Source organism: Temnothorax curvispinosus, unplaced genomic scaffold (genome assembly GCF_003070985.1).
Source record: "Temnothorax curvispinosus isolate PA1 unplaced genomic scaffold, ASM307098v1 QBEX01000740.1, whole genome shotgun sequence".
NCBI classification, from domain to species: Eukaryota; Metazoa; Arthropoda; class Insecta; order Hymenoptera; family Formicidae; genus Temnothorax; species Temnothorax curvispinosus.
Window position 1 is genome coordinate 896,618 of NW_020210520.1, and position 14,340 is coordinate 910,957.

At 39.1% G+C, this 14,340-nt stretch overlaps 1 protein-coding gene across 4 annotated transcripts in view; it reads left to right on the top strand.

Annotated features, from left to right (window-relative positions):
- Positions 1-14,340, top strand: part of LOC112457171 (spectrin beta chain, non-erythrocytic 5) — a 61,310-nt gene that overhangs the window by 11,469 nt on the left and 35,501 nt on the right. For 3 of the 4 annotated variants that reach the window (XM_025020089.1, XM_025020102.1, XM_025020098.1), the window contains exons 1-2: positions 9,266-9,436; positions 14,044-14,294. In XM_025020089.1, the coding sequence (XP_024875857.1) occupies positions 9,409-9,436; positions 14,044-14,294 (279 nt within the window). In that variant the 5' untranslated portion in view covers positions 9,266-9,408. Of the gene's footprint in view, positions 1-9,265; positions 9,437-14,043; positions 14,295-14,340 lie in introns of those variants that run through there. The other variant, XM_025020109.1, reaches the window with a different exon arrangement.

Sequence of the window (14,340 nt, forward strand, 5' to 3'; positions counted from 1 at the left end):
ATTTATGTTATAATAAAGTTATTAAAAATCATTTTTAATGTGATTTGAAAAAACGTGGTTCAAGGGTGCCCACTCTCCCCTACTTATTTCACGCGAAACATTAAACCCCCGCCCCGGGAAGAGGAAGGGAGGAGGGAGACAATAGGTCGGGGTAAATACAGCCTCGTCGAACAGGTATTAGATGGTGCGCGACGCGCATAATGGAGGAAGAGGGAAGACGAATGTGGCACGTGGGAGTATAAAGGCCATTAAGTCGAAATTTACAAAGGACACCCCGTGTGTCGACGCGCGTTCTCGTGTGTCTCGTGTGCAAGTGCTTGAGATACCGCGGCTAGATATCGCCTGCATTGTGCTGTACGGCATTTTCGTGAAATAGCACCTTCCATTCACGTCGGCCGGCTAGCCTCGCCGACCCCATCGTCAGTAACCTGTTTCCGTACTACGTATCGCGTAACAGGGTATATCAACGCATCGTCTCCTTCGTTCTTTCCTTTCGCGTTACCTTTTCCGCGAAGAGCTGAAAATATTCAGGGCAAACTAAAAGACCTTAATTGTTAATTAATAAGAAAAAAACAAACCCATCGTATCAATAAATATTTAAGTAATTGCTTTTCGTGCAATGGAAATTATTGTTAAAATATTTTCCTACTTCTTCAACTCTGAAACGATTTACTGCAGTATAATGTGCAGTAAGAAGTTTCTAACGAAAACACATGCAATCAAGACGTACATAAATTATGTAATTGATACAGACTGCATCAATGTGCATGCTGTCCGTCTTATTAAGAAAAAAAAAGAGATATGTTAATCAATTCTGTGCTCATTCCGCTCGTTACGCATCGCAGAAAGGTAATTGACCGGTTCAAACGCGCTTCTGATAGAAACACACACCAGGAACCTTAATAAATCCCGCAATACTTCGTTGCTTAATACGTTTCGTGAAAGCTCGGGTTCTTAACGCCTGTGCGGGAAACGTTACCAATGATTCATTCACACGCCGTAATAGGTCGTCTAGGAAGAAGTCGTTCGCCGCCGCAGTAATTATAGTTAATCGTCGTCGTAAATTCAAGTCGTTCGAATATAACGTTATGTCCCCTTAACGTTGTATCCCGCGTGCTTACGAAACGCGTCGTATATCTATGCGTATCTGCATTTACAAATTAGAAAAAAAAAAAAGAAGTTTTGCCCCCGTAGTTGCCGCCGTAATATCGCTACTTTTAGAATTTCTAATGAATCATTATTTCAAGCAAAGTTGCCACACTCGGCAATTAAACAAGAACGGAAAAGACGTTGGTGCGCTTTTACGGAATCAAAACTCCGTAACAGCGAACGTGAGCTCACGAAGAATTTATTATTTCTTGAATATGTCAATTATAATACATAATGTCGGATTAATTAGTCAGATGGGTAATTAATTTCCTTGCCAAATTGATCCGTGGATAAAGATTCCATCCGCCAGTATTAGATCTCATTACCTGACCATCAATTTAATCCAAAGCCGACAGTCGCAAAACATAAGGAAGATTATACATTCCATCTTTACACGGCGACCTTTTTCTCGTATTCAACAACTTTTGCCGGTTTCCGTGCAGGAAACGTCGTCGCAAAAGTGCACGATTCGTGCCGTGCCGTTAAGAACTTGTTCCGCGTGTAATCTGCGTGTCGGGGGGGTGGGGGGAGAGGGGGGGTTTGTGTGTATTAAGCGATTACATTACCGCATCGTGAAATTAACAAGTTATTAACGCGATGCCGACCAGTCCGCCGACCGGTCAGTGGTGTTTACACGAAAAAGGAAATCGCTGCTTGCCGCATTTATGCACATGTTCGATGCATAAATTCTGCCGCGTCGACTCCGAAGTCGCGCCGCGATGACCAAACGTAAAATTTCTAAAGATATGGCTTTTAGTCTTAAATGATATATATTTATATATACAATAATAAATATAACTATTATAAAATGCAATATTTTTATTTCCGTAATTAAAAATTTTACAAAGTTGTCCCGAAAGCAGTATTTTTATTTGGATTCTCATTACAACCTGTGTATTATGATGTATACACATTTGTTTAAAGTATATTTACGAACTTCAAAAGTTCTTTAAGTTCTGAATACTAATTTCTAAAAGCACAATCTTGGGATTTAATGCGTTAACGTTTATTATTACCGACTCGATATAAAAATCAAATAATTTTAGCTTATGTGATCTATTTAATTCACGTCTGTATTTCGTAAAATGGAATGAAATAAGATCGATATAAACATAGGGCGACGGGTCTTTGAAACAATTATCTCTCCTCCTTTTTACTGATTACTGTAATAAGTATTTCCTGCATCCAACAGCGGCTGCTTTGTCTCCGTCGCATCTCTGTGCGCGCAGAATGTGGAGATTACGGGGCCGCGGCAATAAACGAGTCGTTGTGTAAATGTTACGGCAATTACGCGGAGATTGCCGCGATTTTCTATTGAGGTATGATACGCGATAATAGATCCCAGGTAGGAATATACAAATGGCCCAGTCTCGAGCCAGGCTTGTTCCAATGAGGAGAAAGTATGGGCCAAGCATGGCAACTAGACTGGCCCAAGCCTGGTTGAAGCCTGGGATGATAACCTCGGGCGAAGCTCGGGGTGGTCAAGGTGCCAAGTTTGGCCCAAGGCTTGGGTAACAATGAAGCCAAGCTTGGCTCAGAGTAGAAAAATAATACTGCCAGGGCTCATTTTTCTTTTACAAATGATTATTTAATATTCAATATGTTTTTATTGTAATATCTATTATTGTTACAATATGATTTAATATTTTCAAAAAGGGTTATGTCAGAGACCCTGCTAGTGAGCACGCTCTGACTGGCGAACTAGAACGCTGGAAAAACCCTGCCGAGCTGCCCTAGATATAAGAGTCGATGTTGAATATTAATCACGCGAAAGTATACTGGCGATGCGCCGCGTAGCGGGCGCGAGCTGAACTCTCTCGCCGCGCGAGCCCGCGCTGTTTGGTTGTGCTATGGCAGCTACATTGGGTCAAGGTTGGGCCGGCTGAAGGCCCAAGGCTTGACAGATTCACGCTTGGCTCACGCTTGGCCCAGGCTTGGCGCAATAGTCCAGCATTGGCGATTCCTACCTGGGATGTTGCAAAGTAGGACAGAACTTCTTGCAAAAGTATAAAGCAAGAAATGCAAAAAAAAAAAGATTTTTCACCATTACGCTTCTGAAGTCTTACGGGCTTCAAGTAAAATATCTTCTTAAATATCATTCGGTTATTAGTATGTACTTAAAAAAGATTCCGACTTCTTGTATTTTTTATTCAACTTGGCATTATAACCGTTTTAAAGACTCGGAATTAATGCTGATAGACTTCAAAATGTAAACAAAAAGTTAATCCGCAGTTGCACGCAACATGATAATACGATAAGATATCAGAAGTAGCAATGAGGTAATAAAGGTAATACAAACAGATAACATAGCAATGAAAAGTAATAATATTTTGCATTTTTTACGCACTTATTTTCTCATATATTTAAGTCTTCGTCGCAATATAAGTTGTATAGCGCGTTCTTTTAGTTTCGCCAACTGCTTGAGAAGCAGTTCACGACCCGTTCGCGACCCGTTCGTAATGGGACGTCAGCGCGTGCTTGTTTACCGGATATTCAAACCGTTTCTTAATTAGGCGGAATAAAGTAGATTTATTGGGGTCAATTCCAGCCGCGAATTTCACCGGCGGTTCAGATTGACAAGTGGAAGATCGTTTCGACCTTGTACGGGCGTTACTCCCGCACCTTAATGAACGTTGAACAGCAATTAGACGATTTTGACGAGAAACAAAAATCATCGTTCAAAAGATCGATCGCATCGATGTGCAATTATATTATGCGCGGCACTCGGTCGTTAATAAAAGCCCGTCAATCTATATGATATAACCCTTTCGAGATTAATTAGGACATTATGACGAGATGAGAACATGTTCGTCAGCATTATTATATTAATGTAAAAATTTAATTGGAATTTGTTGCAATAAAGAGTACAAAATCGTAGCATAATGTATTAATATATTATGTTTAAAATTATTGATAATCTATTTGAGGCAGATGAGCTTAATGTGATTGTAATTTTTTATAATAATTTGAATAAATTTTTATCTGCAATTGCGTTTAACTGTTAGCTAACTTAACATAATTTTTATTTTATATTATTTCACGTATTTTATTTTTATGCTATCTGTACAAGTATATTTTTGTATTGTTATTTTGTATTATTACTTTGTGTATCATTACTAAAATTTATGTTGTTGTGTATGATATTTTATCCTTTTCACCAGGGATAAGATTTCGTAGTAACATGACAATTAAAAATGTTCCAATCGTCAGTTCGTTGTCGGAACACGTAAGATAAATATTTAGGGACGAGAGGATATGTGTGTCATCATAGTCGTCACATCCTTACTCGTAAACGTTTAGCCGAAACGGAAACCGGCCGAAGTACCGACAACATCATAAGTAATGTTAAGTCATCGCGAAGATATTTATACAATCTTACGCAATATTTGTTCCACGAGATAAAGCCGAACTTTATCTTCTATCTAATCAACGTCTGAGTAATTGCAGAACGTACAGAGTGCGCACATAAAGTTGGGCCGAAATAATTTTTTGCAACTGTATTTTGCGTTTGGAGCCGGCTTTATGTACACCACCCTGTATAAACCTACAAGCTCCTATATTCTCATAGGAATAAAGGGATAAATCATTATTATTTCGGGAAATCGTAACGAAACACAAGAAAGACGCACTGCGTAAGGTATCGAGCAGTTTTAGGAGATTATTCGAAATTTGCAGAATCGGCTTATATGCTAAATAGACGCTCTATCTCACGGCGACACATTATATAAACGAAACGTTATCCGGTTTTTCGCGCAACGACTTTCTAGCGCCAATAATCTGTTATCATCGACTTATCGAAACAATCTCACATTCCAATTCGATGGGCCGACGTAGATAAAGTGTCCGCGAAATTAATCTCTCGGCCGTAAAAGAAAAACGGAGTAAAAGGCGAACGTTCTGCCCGCGAACGGAATAATTTTCTCGTAAATTATTGCGATGTCTGAAAATTTATACGGAGATTACAATCGCCATTAAAAACAGATTTCGAGTGTGCCGCGGTGACGTCTTAATAGCGACGAATCCCGCTGATGCTCAGCAATTCTATTGCGCAATCTGGATTCGCATGAGTACGCAAGTCTCAAACCAGGAACGCTCTGGCGTTCCGCGATCTAATGGCTGAGTCATTTGAAGCGTTTTCGAACTCTTAGAAGAGCCGCGTTAAGGCTGTTATGCGCCGGCATGAGCTCGCATATGGCTTCGCGTCGGCAACCAGAATTTCTACGATATTGTATATAGAACAATAAAATGAAATATCGAGCTCTTTTCGAGAAACGCGATTATTTTGACCGGAGTTAAATTTCCCTTGACGAAGATGCTGAAGCGTCAGCGATCTTTGGACTTGTAAACGGTTGAAAGAAATATGCCCTTAATCAAACTTCATCAATGCAAATCTGCAGATAGATAACAACTTGTAACTATACGAATTGACATAGTTTTCTAATAACCATTTGTATGTGCTTTCGCCTAATTACTTCGCAAGCAATTGACACAATTACACCCGCTGTTTCGCTTTAATCCGCCGACCGTAAAGTGTCAGGACGAGTTATGGTTGTCACGCCCGAGAGTATCGGGCCACGACGAACTATTTATAACTATGCTTACGTATTCATTTATGACGTTTTTGTACGAAACTGCTTTCATCTGGAGAGTAGAGTTTCACGAGGTGAAATTGAATTACTTTCGGCGCACCAAGTGGAATGTCGCGTTCCAGTCGTTATAACGACTAGTGTAATTATGGATCGTGTAACGTATCCTGCCTATTTCTTTCATTTCTCGGAGTTTTTTTTAGAAATTGAGACAAGTATGAACATAAATTACGAATTGAGTAGCACACAATGTGGACGACACGAGAAGCCATCATTATATGTATTCATAAAATGTATCGAGGTGCACGTGCTCACAACGAGATGTAGATGTATAATCATTATGGAATGTTTAATAAAAGATTATACATTTTACAGAATAATATACACGTATGTGATCATTGTGTTAAAAATTATATCTGCAGAAGTAGAAAAATATCTTCTCGTTTATTACCATTTCGCTCTCAAGGTGTTATGCATAATTGTAAAGTAGAGATGATTCAACGAGGTTCGTCATTCACGAAGGAGGAGCAACCGCGTAATAGGAAAAATATGCACTTTCTGCGTCGCAGCGTCCGTTCTGTTTCAGACACGAACAAATTGCGGAAGTATTTTGACATTAATTTTACGACACGTATATAACGACACACTAAATAACTTAACACAAATTTAAATCGAATTTCATTACGATTTTGTGATAATTAATCGTACTTGTCGCTTGAATATTTTGCAAAGTCGAATCACACGCGGGGCGTTGAAATGAATAGTAGCATTATAGTAGCTTTAACGCCGCAATAAACGCTCGAAAAATGACCCAAGTTCATTTCCAACAATGTCACAGACCAAATATAGGCATGTCGTCACCATCATTTGAACTTCAAAGTTGTTATTGCGTTTATTTCTTTGTATGAACACTCGATACAAGAATGTGAATCAGATAGCACGGGTTATCAACGTCAATAGAGAGGAACATTGCGCGACAACGGTAAATAATTAATGCGTAGAGTATTATTATTATAACTTCAGCAATTCAACTGACGATTAGATTTCAGTTGTTCGATGATTGTTAAAATTTCATTTTATTTTATATTTTATTTAAAGTTACGCGTGTCTCTGTTGTTTCTTTTACGTTTACATGCAAATGTGCAGGCCGCTAATTGAATTACTATTACTTTAATTTCTCGAAACGTTATTCCATCCTAACATGATTTAATGATCCGAAGTCAATCATTAATTACACTTCACGAGTTCGTGTTCCTTATCAGGTTTTTAATTCGTGTTCTTTATCAAGCGCCACACGTTAAAACGGGTCTTTAATCAAAAAGACGCATTTCTGTTTCATGAAAATTTTCAATGTAATTATTTAATTATACATATCTGTATTAAATCGCATTTTCGTGCGATTAAATTTCTTCGTTCCGTCGCGAAATAAGAAGAGGGCGACCGAATGTTGCTATAAATTCTACACGCTACGGTTGCCATGAAACTCGCTTCTGCCTCGGACACTCGGTTACATATACGCGCGGTACGACGATATACGGGAATGAATTAATGTTTGCCTCGGCTATCAGTGTCAACAGAACGAGCTGGCACTTTCCAGGCAGGACGAGTGCCGATAATAATACGACTCCGATTTCACCTGGTCCGCTAGTCTTGCAGCTCCTCTCTCGGCTCTTTCGGTGCGTTCACCGTATTTCCGGTGCAATTCTGCGCTTCCTGCCGGCAACAACAATGCCCTTTCAAACAGCATCGGTATCTTCCTCATCGCACACACGTTCGATTTCTAGAGCGTTTCCATCCGATCGAAGTAGCAATTTGAAGCTAAATTTAGAAATGCTGCTGAAATTTTTTGCGAAACCGGAATTGTTCCGCACTAAATATAAACTCACTCTATTTTTGAAGCTACAAAAATATACTCTTTTAGTTACAAAACCATAAGCTTTGAAATAAATAGTCAATAATTATAATTTTTAATTTATAATGCATTATATAATATGTAACGCTACGTACATCATCATTATCACTATTCTTAGAGCTGGTTTTTATTTCTCATTGACGCCTTAATCTAATCTAATTTTGTAAGCAATAAATCGATCTTGATGTTTTTGATAATATCAATTTTATTCGTTCGCTTCATTGGCGCAGCTTTGAATTGACAAAGTCAACTCCCACATCATGCGAAGATGCCTCCTGGTCAAAAACCCGACCCCACTTCAGCGCAATCGCCGTATTTCCGCTGCGATTCCGCGCTTCCTGCCACATTGACGGCTCCACGATTAAAGGGCTGGTATTTAATTATCTTGTCGGTATAATATCGGCGTTGTCGATCGTTCTCAGATTGTAATTTTAAACTTGACATCATCATCCGCGACAGTTTAAATTCACTGTTGGTCTTCCGCAAAAGTTCAAGGTTATAGTGAGACAACCTTTAGCGAAAACATGAAATTGGGTTCAACCTTTCTCTCAGGCCTAATTATTATTCTCATTGAAATAAGATACACAGAGTATTATACATAGTTACGGGGGAAACTTTATAATACAAAATTTATTGAGCTCAAATATATAGATTCAGGAAAGTTTGCTCAATCTGTTCGAGTTTGTCTTAAAACATTTCCGTATTTGCGCACAAATTACTCCAGAATCTAAACTCCAAAAAGAATTTTATATTAAAATTATTTATCCATCAATTAAAGCTACTGAGAAATGTAAGTTATATCTATAGAGGATATTAAAGCTTGCGGAAATTGCTCTGCAAGTGTAATTATTCGGTGAAATGCGAAATAGAAATAAAAGGGATCCGAATTGTAATGAGAAATTACAGTCTAATGTCGTCTCCCTAAAAGATCCCTAAATATAGAACGAAATAGATTCTTGTATCCCCAACTCCCGCGTTATTTTTCGCACGGACTCGCGCTGGAATCAAATTTGAAGCCGCGCTTATCGTCACGTACGTGTCGTTTATAAACATTCCGTAAGAGATATCTCCTTAACGACATACCTATTCTTTGGTTTGAAAATCTCGGATTAAGTTCCACGTATCCTACCTGCTTTTATGTGCGCGATCGCGATTCTTCACACCGTCCGTTTTATCTTTTTACGTGTTTTATACGGCCTGTACTAATCTCCTTATTGTAATACTGCTACAGGGTATAAGTACCACTTCACTTGAAAATTCAGACAAAATTGTTACGTATTTTGTAATATAACACAATATAATGTCTTATCACGATATAATCTGTTCGCTATTTGACATTTCACAACGCACGAGATTGATAATCTAATCTTGCAGTTTCAGTTTTCCGTAGTCCCAAGTTTGATCGTCAATTTTCTCGTTGCGTTTCCCCCAGTAGTATATTTTTATTTCTCTCATGGCGAATTATTCTCTGAAACGTTCCTACGCCTATGTAATTGCCACACACATGTAAGTGCACTTAGCTTCTGCTACATAAATAAACCAGCCGACATAATACATACGCAATACGTGATAAGAGTCCTGTCAGTGGTCTTCGACTGGTAACTGAATCAGTTGGGTGTCACCGCTCGTTTGCGCCTCACCTCGCCTCGCGTTTTTTTTTTTACCAGTGTTTCATCGATTTACGTAAAAATCAACAATGAGAATCGCGCCGCCGACCGGAAGAGCGATAAGAGGATAATATCTCGCATGTGAAACACCCCAATGGAATACAATTATCATTATTATTCTGGTAAATATATAAGATGAGAAATATCATTGTCTGGTGCTCCAAAAACCTCCTCTGTTCCACACACATATATATTTTTTTTTTGTTACGTAATTAGCTTGCGTAATGGAATGCTCCTAGTCATTATATACAATTAGTCGCGTGTAGTGTCTAATTGTAATCTAATGTGTGCGCAGCGTTATAGGGATAATTTCATAATAGCCACACCTGTCTATCGTCTTATCTCCGCAGATAAGAAAAACCGGGCGGAAACTTTGATCTACCGTTCGTTCTGACTAACTGATAATCTACTGTCAGAGATATATTCAGATTGTCCGGCAGTGTTAAGCCGTTTGGTTGAAATGAACTAAATTACATTATAGTACAAATTAATATCTCGAGAGTTTATGTAAACTGTATTATCTTGAAATAACTTTAAAATATATCTAAATGCACGTTTTCGATCTTACAATTATAGTGACGATTAAATCACTCTATAATAATATAATAAATATAATAAAATATTATAGCAGCGAATCAAGATCTTATATAATAATTTAAAAACGAACCATTACCAAAATATTTGAAATGTATGATAAAAGAATTGAAAAGGTATTTATTCAAGTTTTCAAAAATAATTTGAGAGAACAGGGAGAAAAATCGAGAAATTACATTCTTCAACCCCGAGATTTGTCGAAGCGTCTAGCATACGTATAGCTCCAATTCCCATGGGGTTAAACAGTACCACTTCGTTCGAGACATCGCTACCGATGTACGTACACGTTTTATCTCGCTGTAAGCCGCGAGCTCGTGCGAAATGTACTTAACGCGAGCGGCGAGAGCATATGTATCGCCGCGCGCGTCACGCTCGAGGAATTCGTGCTAAGTACGTGTGTTACAGTCGCGTTACATGCGGTCCGACCGCCGCGGCCGCGCCGCGCCGTTAGAAACACTCGGTGCGCGAGCACCGAACGCCTAAGTACTCTAATCAAATCCGCCGAAATGCTACTTGCCATTGCCCTCCGGGGCAATTTCCTTCGTTCGATACTTATATGGATCCTCCACAATACAGATGTTTGGCAACTTTATAAATTGCTGTATCATAATTCCGCGCCATTAAGATCTTCGGTTTTAATGGCGCCGTGTATCTGGCACTACTTTTTAATAAATTTTTTATGCAACCTTGGCAGATTCTCAACATTGTATATTCATTCCATCGGTATAGATTTATAGATGCTTGATATCATAAATCTTTGGCGTCATTGACCTGTGGTACTAACCGTATAAATCGTCGATGCCGTAGATCCACGGTTATCGGCTAGATGGAACCGATAAATCATTTGTATTATAGATCCTTTGGTAGCGCAGATAGATCAAGGTACCGCTACCTACCTCTAGCATCTTCGATGCCATAGATCTTTGCAACTTATATCCTCGGTATCATAAATGATATAAAAAAATATAGACTTTGGTATAAAAAATCTTTGATATCACAGGTTTTCGATATCATGATTCTCTAGTATTTTGCAATATTTTGTATAAGACCTTACTCTACGCTTACCGCTATAAGCCGCAGGGTACCTTTCCGCGCGATTGCAATTCTCCAGCTTCCGTTTCTGTCAATTGATATTTATATACGTCTCCTTTCGCGTTAATATATTGATATGTGAAAGTGCCGCTCGAGACACGATTCGTTGCGAAAATGTCGCATTTAATCCACTTTCGAAATGCGCGTCTCACAAAGCAGCAGACGTGCGAACTGGGCTTTGGACATGACATCACACGCGGCTGCGAACCAGACGATGTGACATTTAAAAATCTCATACGCATGTTAAACGAATTTTGTCGGCTTGTGAAAGCGTGTCCTTTAAATCTGCATTCGCCGAGGCGCGTCCTTGATCTTCCGAAACGTGAATAAGTTTCTTCGTTTCTTCGCGGGACGAACGACCAATACGTTCACGATTTTCTATTAGCGGACTTTCTAATACCTTTCTCTGGCAATTGACAAGAAGCCTCTTTTTCACATACATACAAAAAATTATCTCTCTAAAAAAAAACGAATTACTGAGAAACATTACTGTGAATCAACTTAGAGCAAAATAAAAATGCAAATATCAAATAAATCCTACACAATCGCGTTAAAAAGAAAAAACATGACACATTATCGATAATTAGTAATCTACCTTATTTTTACGAAATATAATTTCCGAATATAAGTTTACCGGTACTTAAATTTTGACACCCCAATGCTCTACTTTCTGAATTTTTTAACTTTAAGTAGTCTCTATTAGCGCTCCAGACTTAATTAAAAGTTTATTTAAAAAATAGAAGATATGCGGACGTGTGTGAGACTTATTTGACAAACTGACAAGCTTTGAAGAGCATTTGGCGGTCTAGCGTTAAATCGCATGGAGCATGGAGCTACAAATGCACGCGCGCACGCACGCACGCACGTGCACATTAACTATCGTCCTGCACGTGCAGTCGCATACACGCAGCCGTCATAATTGACACTTCAAAGTTGCGCGTGCTTTTTTTTTTAGCGTGCGCCCCTTTCTTTCGCGCTCGCCGGGCCAATTTACGCTCGCGCTCACGTTCGTGCTGGCGCGTCCTTTTAGAGACTCGAAAAAATTTACGACAACGTCTACGTAGTATTAGCCGGAGTGACAATAAGCGAGGACAATAATCCCGCCGAGTCACGAACGCCCAGCAAGAAAACGAGTCACCCTGCCTCGAGTGCACGGCCGTCGTTTGTGCACTTGCTCTTATTATCGGGTTGTCGCGGCATGAAATGTGAGTTTTGCGTCAGCGTTCTCGAATAATCTCGGAAGAAATTAAATACAGAGTATTCTTCCGTTTTGACATTTGCTTAACTTTACGAAACGCCGTAGCGCTTCATACACGTATAGCGAAAATTAATCGAGGTATTTTTTTTCATCGCTTTTTATTACTTAAGACATTTATTTCGTCGAGACAATATGGCCTATAGATCTCTAGAACAAAGTAAAAACGCTGAAGCTTTTAAGAATCATACTAATTGATTTGGATCTAAATCGTCCCGAGCGTCAAATCGCCGTTTAATTCTTCCGAAACGACAAATTATATTAATTTACTCCCATTAGCACTTCGATACCACGTAACAGCTATCTTGTTCAGAAGCATGATATTTACGAGCCTCGTCATCGTAAAGAACCTAATGGCGCGGTATGCCCGGTCATCCCCGCCCATATTTATCGCCTTGTCCTCATCCGAGAAATCATAATTTTCAATATTTGCGGCTACGCTCTGTTCTCGCTTGATTTAATCCATATAATCCCGTAAATTTGGATTAAAGGCTGTCGCGAATATTTTCACACGTCTGCTTCGAATGTTGACTTCGTACAAGCTTCGATTCGCCCGTTTATCTGCCTGCTGCGTAAATACTGCCGCTCGTAAAAGTTATCACGACTCGTTAATCTTCCCGAGAAGGATGCTCGTTGTTCCTTTCTCCCGCGCGAGAAAAGCCAAGCTGCTCTCTCATCCTAATGCGATATCCACGCCTATGGTATTTCCTATCACCCTATTTTTACGGTATGTAAGTACGGTCTTATCGCGCCTCTCGCGTTTCTAGATATCGAAAAAGACGATACGACGGATGTCTCTTTATAGCTTTCGCCTCTGTAATTATCTTAAATACCCAGCTGTTCGAAAAAAGTACTGAATAAATACGATTATTGGTAATAAAAATGTATCGAACCATTTAAGAGATTAACACGCACGATAAGATATCTTTTATCTGTAACTGTACTTGTATATATCTTGTCATGGGTATTTATTCTTTTAGACGTTTTGTTGTATTTTTGTTAATAATAGAAAGCACACCACAACTTGAATCTTATACGAGGTCAAATTCCATCAAGAGTTCGATAGTTTCTTATCGACGTGGCTATTCAATACATCACGATGAATTGACAGTGCAATATTGCAGCGATTAAATGTTAGTACGTTCTATATCAAAATAACGAAGGATCATAAGTTACAAGAGCTATTTGTGTGTATACGGGTCTTTGCCTCTCGATTTCAATTATTAAACTACTGCCCCGCCTGCGAATCAACGATCAATAACTATCATAATAGATGCCTGTCGTTTGAATTGGAACGTGGAATCGATTAGTGAAACGACTGTAGACGTAACTTTCTTAAAATATAAAAAGTTCGCATTATGAACTTCTAAAATGAATATTTTTATTAATCTCTCAATTTCTCGTTTTTTAGGAAAAAAAAACACAATATTGCTTTACAATCCCTTAATAAGTTTTGCTACTTAGAATGACAAAAATTCTGATTTTAAAAATCTCGATCTTAGCTCTGCTAAAATGGCTATTCTGAAAGTACCCTTACATCTTCATTTTGTTATTCGTCGCTAATTAATGTTAACTCCTATAAATCTGTAGGGCCCGCATGAACCTTATGAAAAGGATGAGATTTTCAAGCACGTGCTTACTTAGAAAGGAAATGTCACAGATGCTAATCGCGCACGAGGCTTCATCTGGAGAACATTTATGGCCGTGTTTCCGCCTCACGTATCCTGTGTTTACGCCACGTTTACGCTAACAGAACGGGTTTCCAAAAGCGGACGATTTCTGTTTCAGGGGCGCAGTATGTGCCCGGCGCCGGGCCCAGCGCCGCACCCCAAGAAAAGATCCGTAGTCTCAAACACGCCTCCGCATATTCGCCACCCAGAGTCGACAGATACAGGGGCGGTGCGCAGATACAGAAGAGAATGACTCAGAGGGAAGACGTTCTCAAGTTCGAGCAGGGCCGCATTAAGGCCCTGCAAGAGGAACGTCTTCACATCCAAAAGAAGACGTTCACAAAATGGATCAATTCATTTCTGCTGAAGGTAATGCTGAAAAGGTCTAACTGTATATATTAAGTAATTAAATATC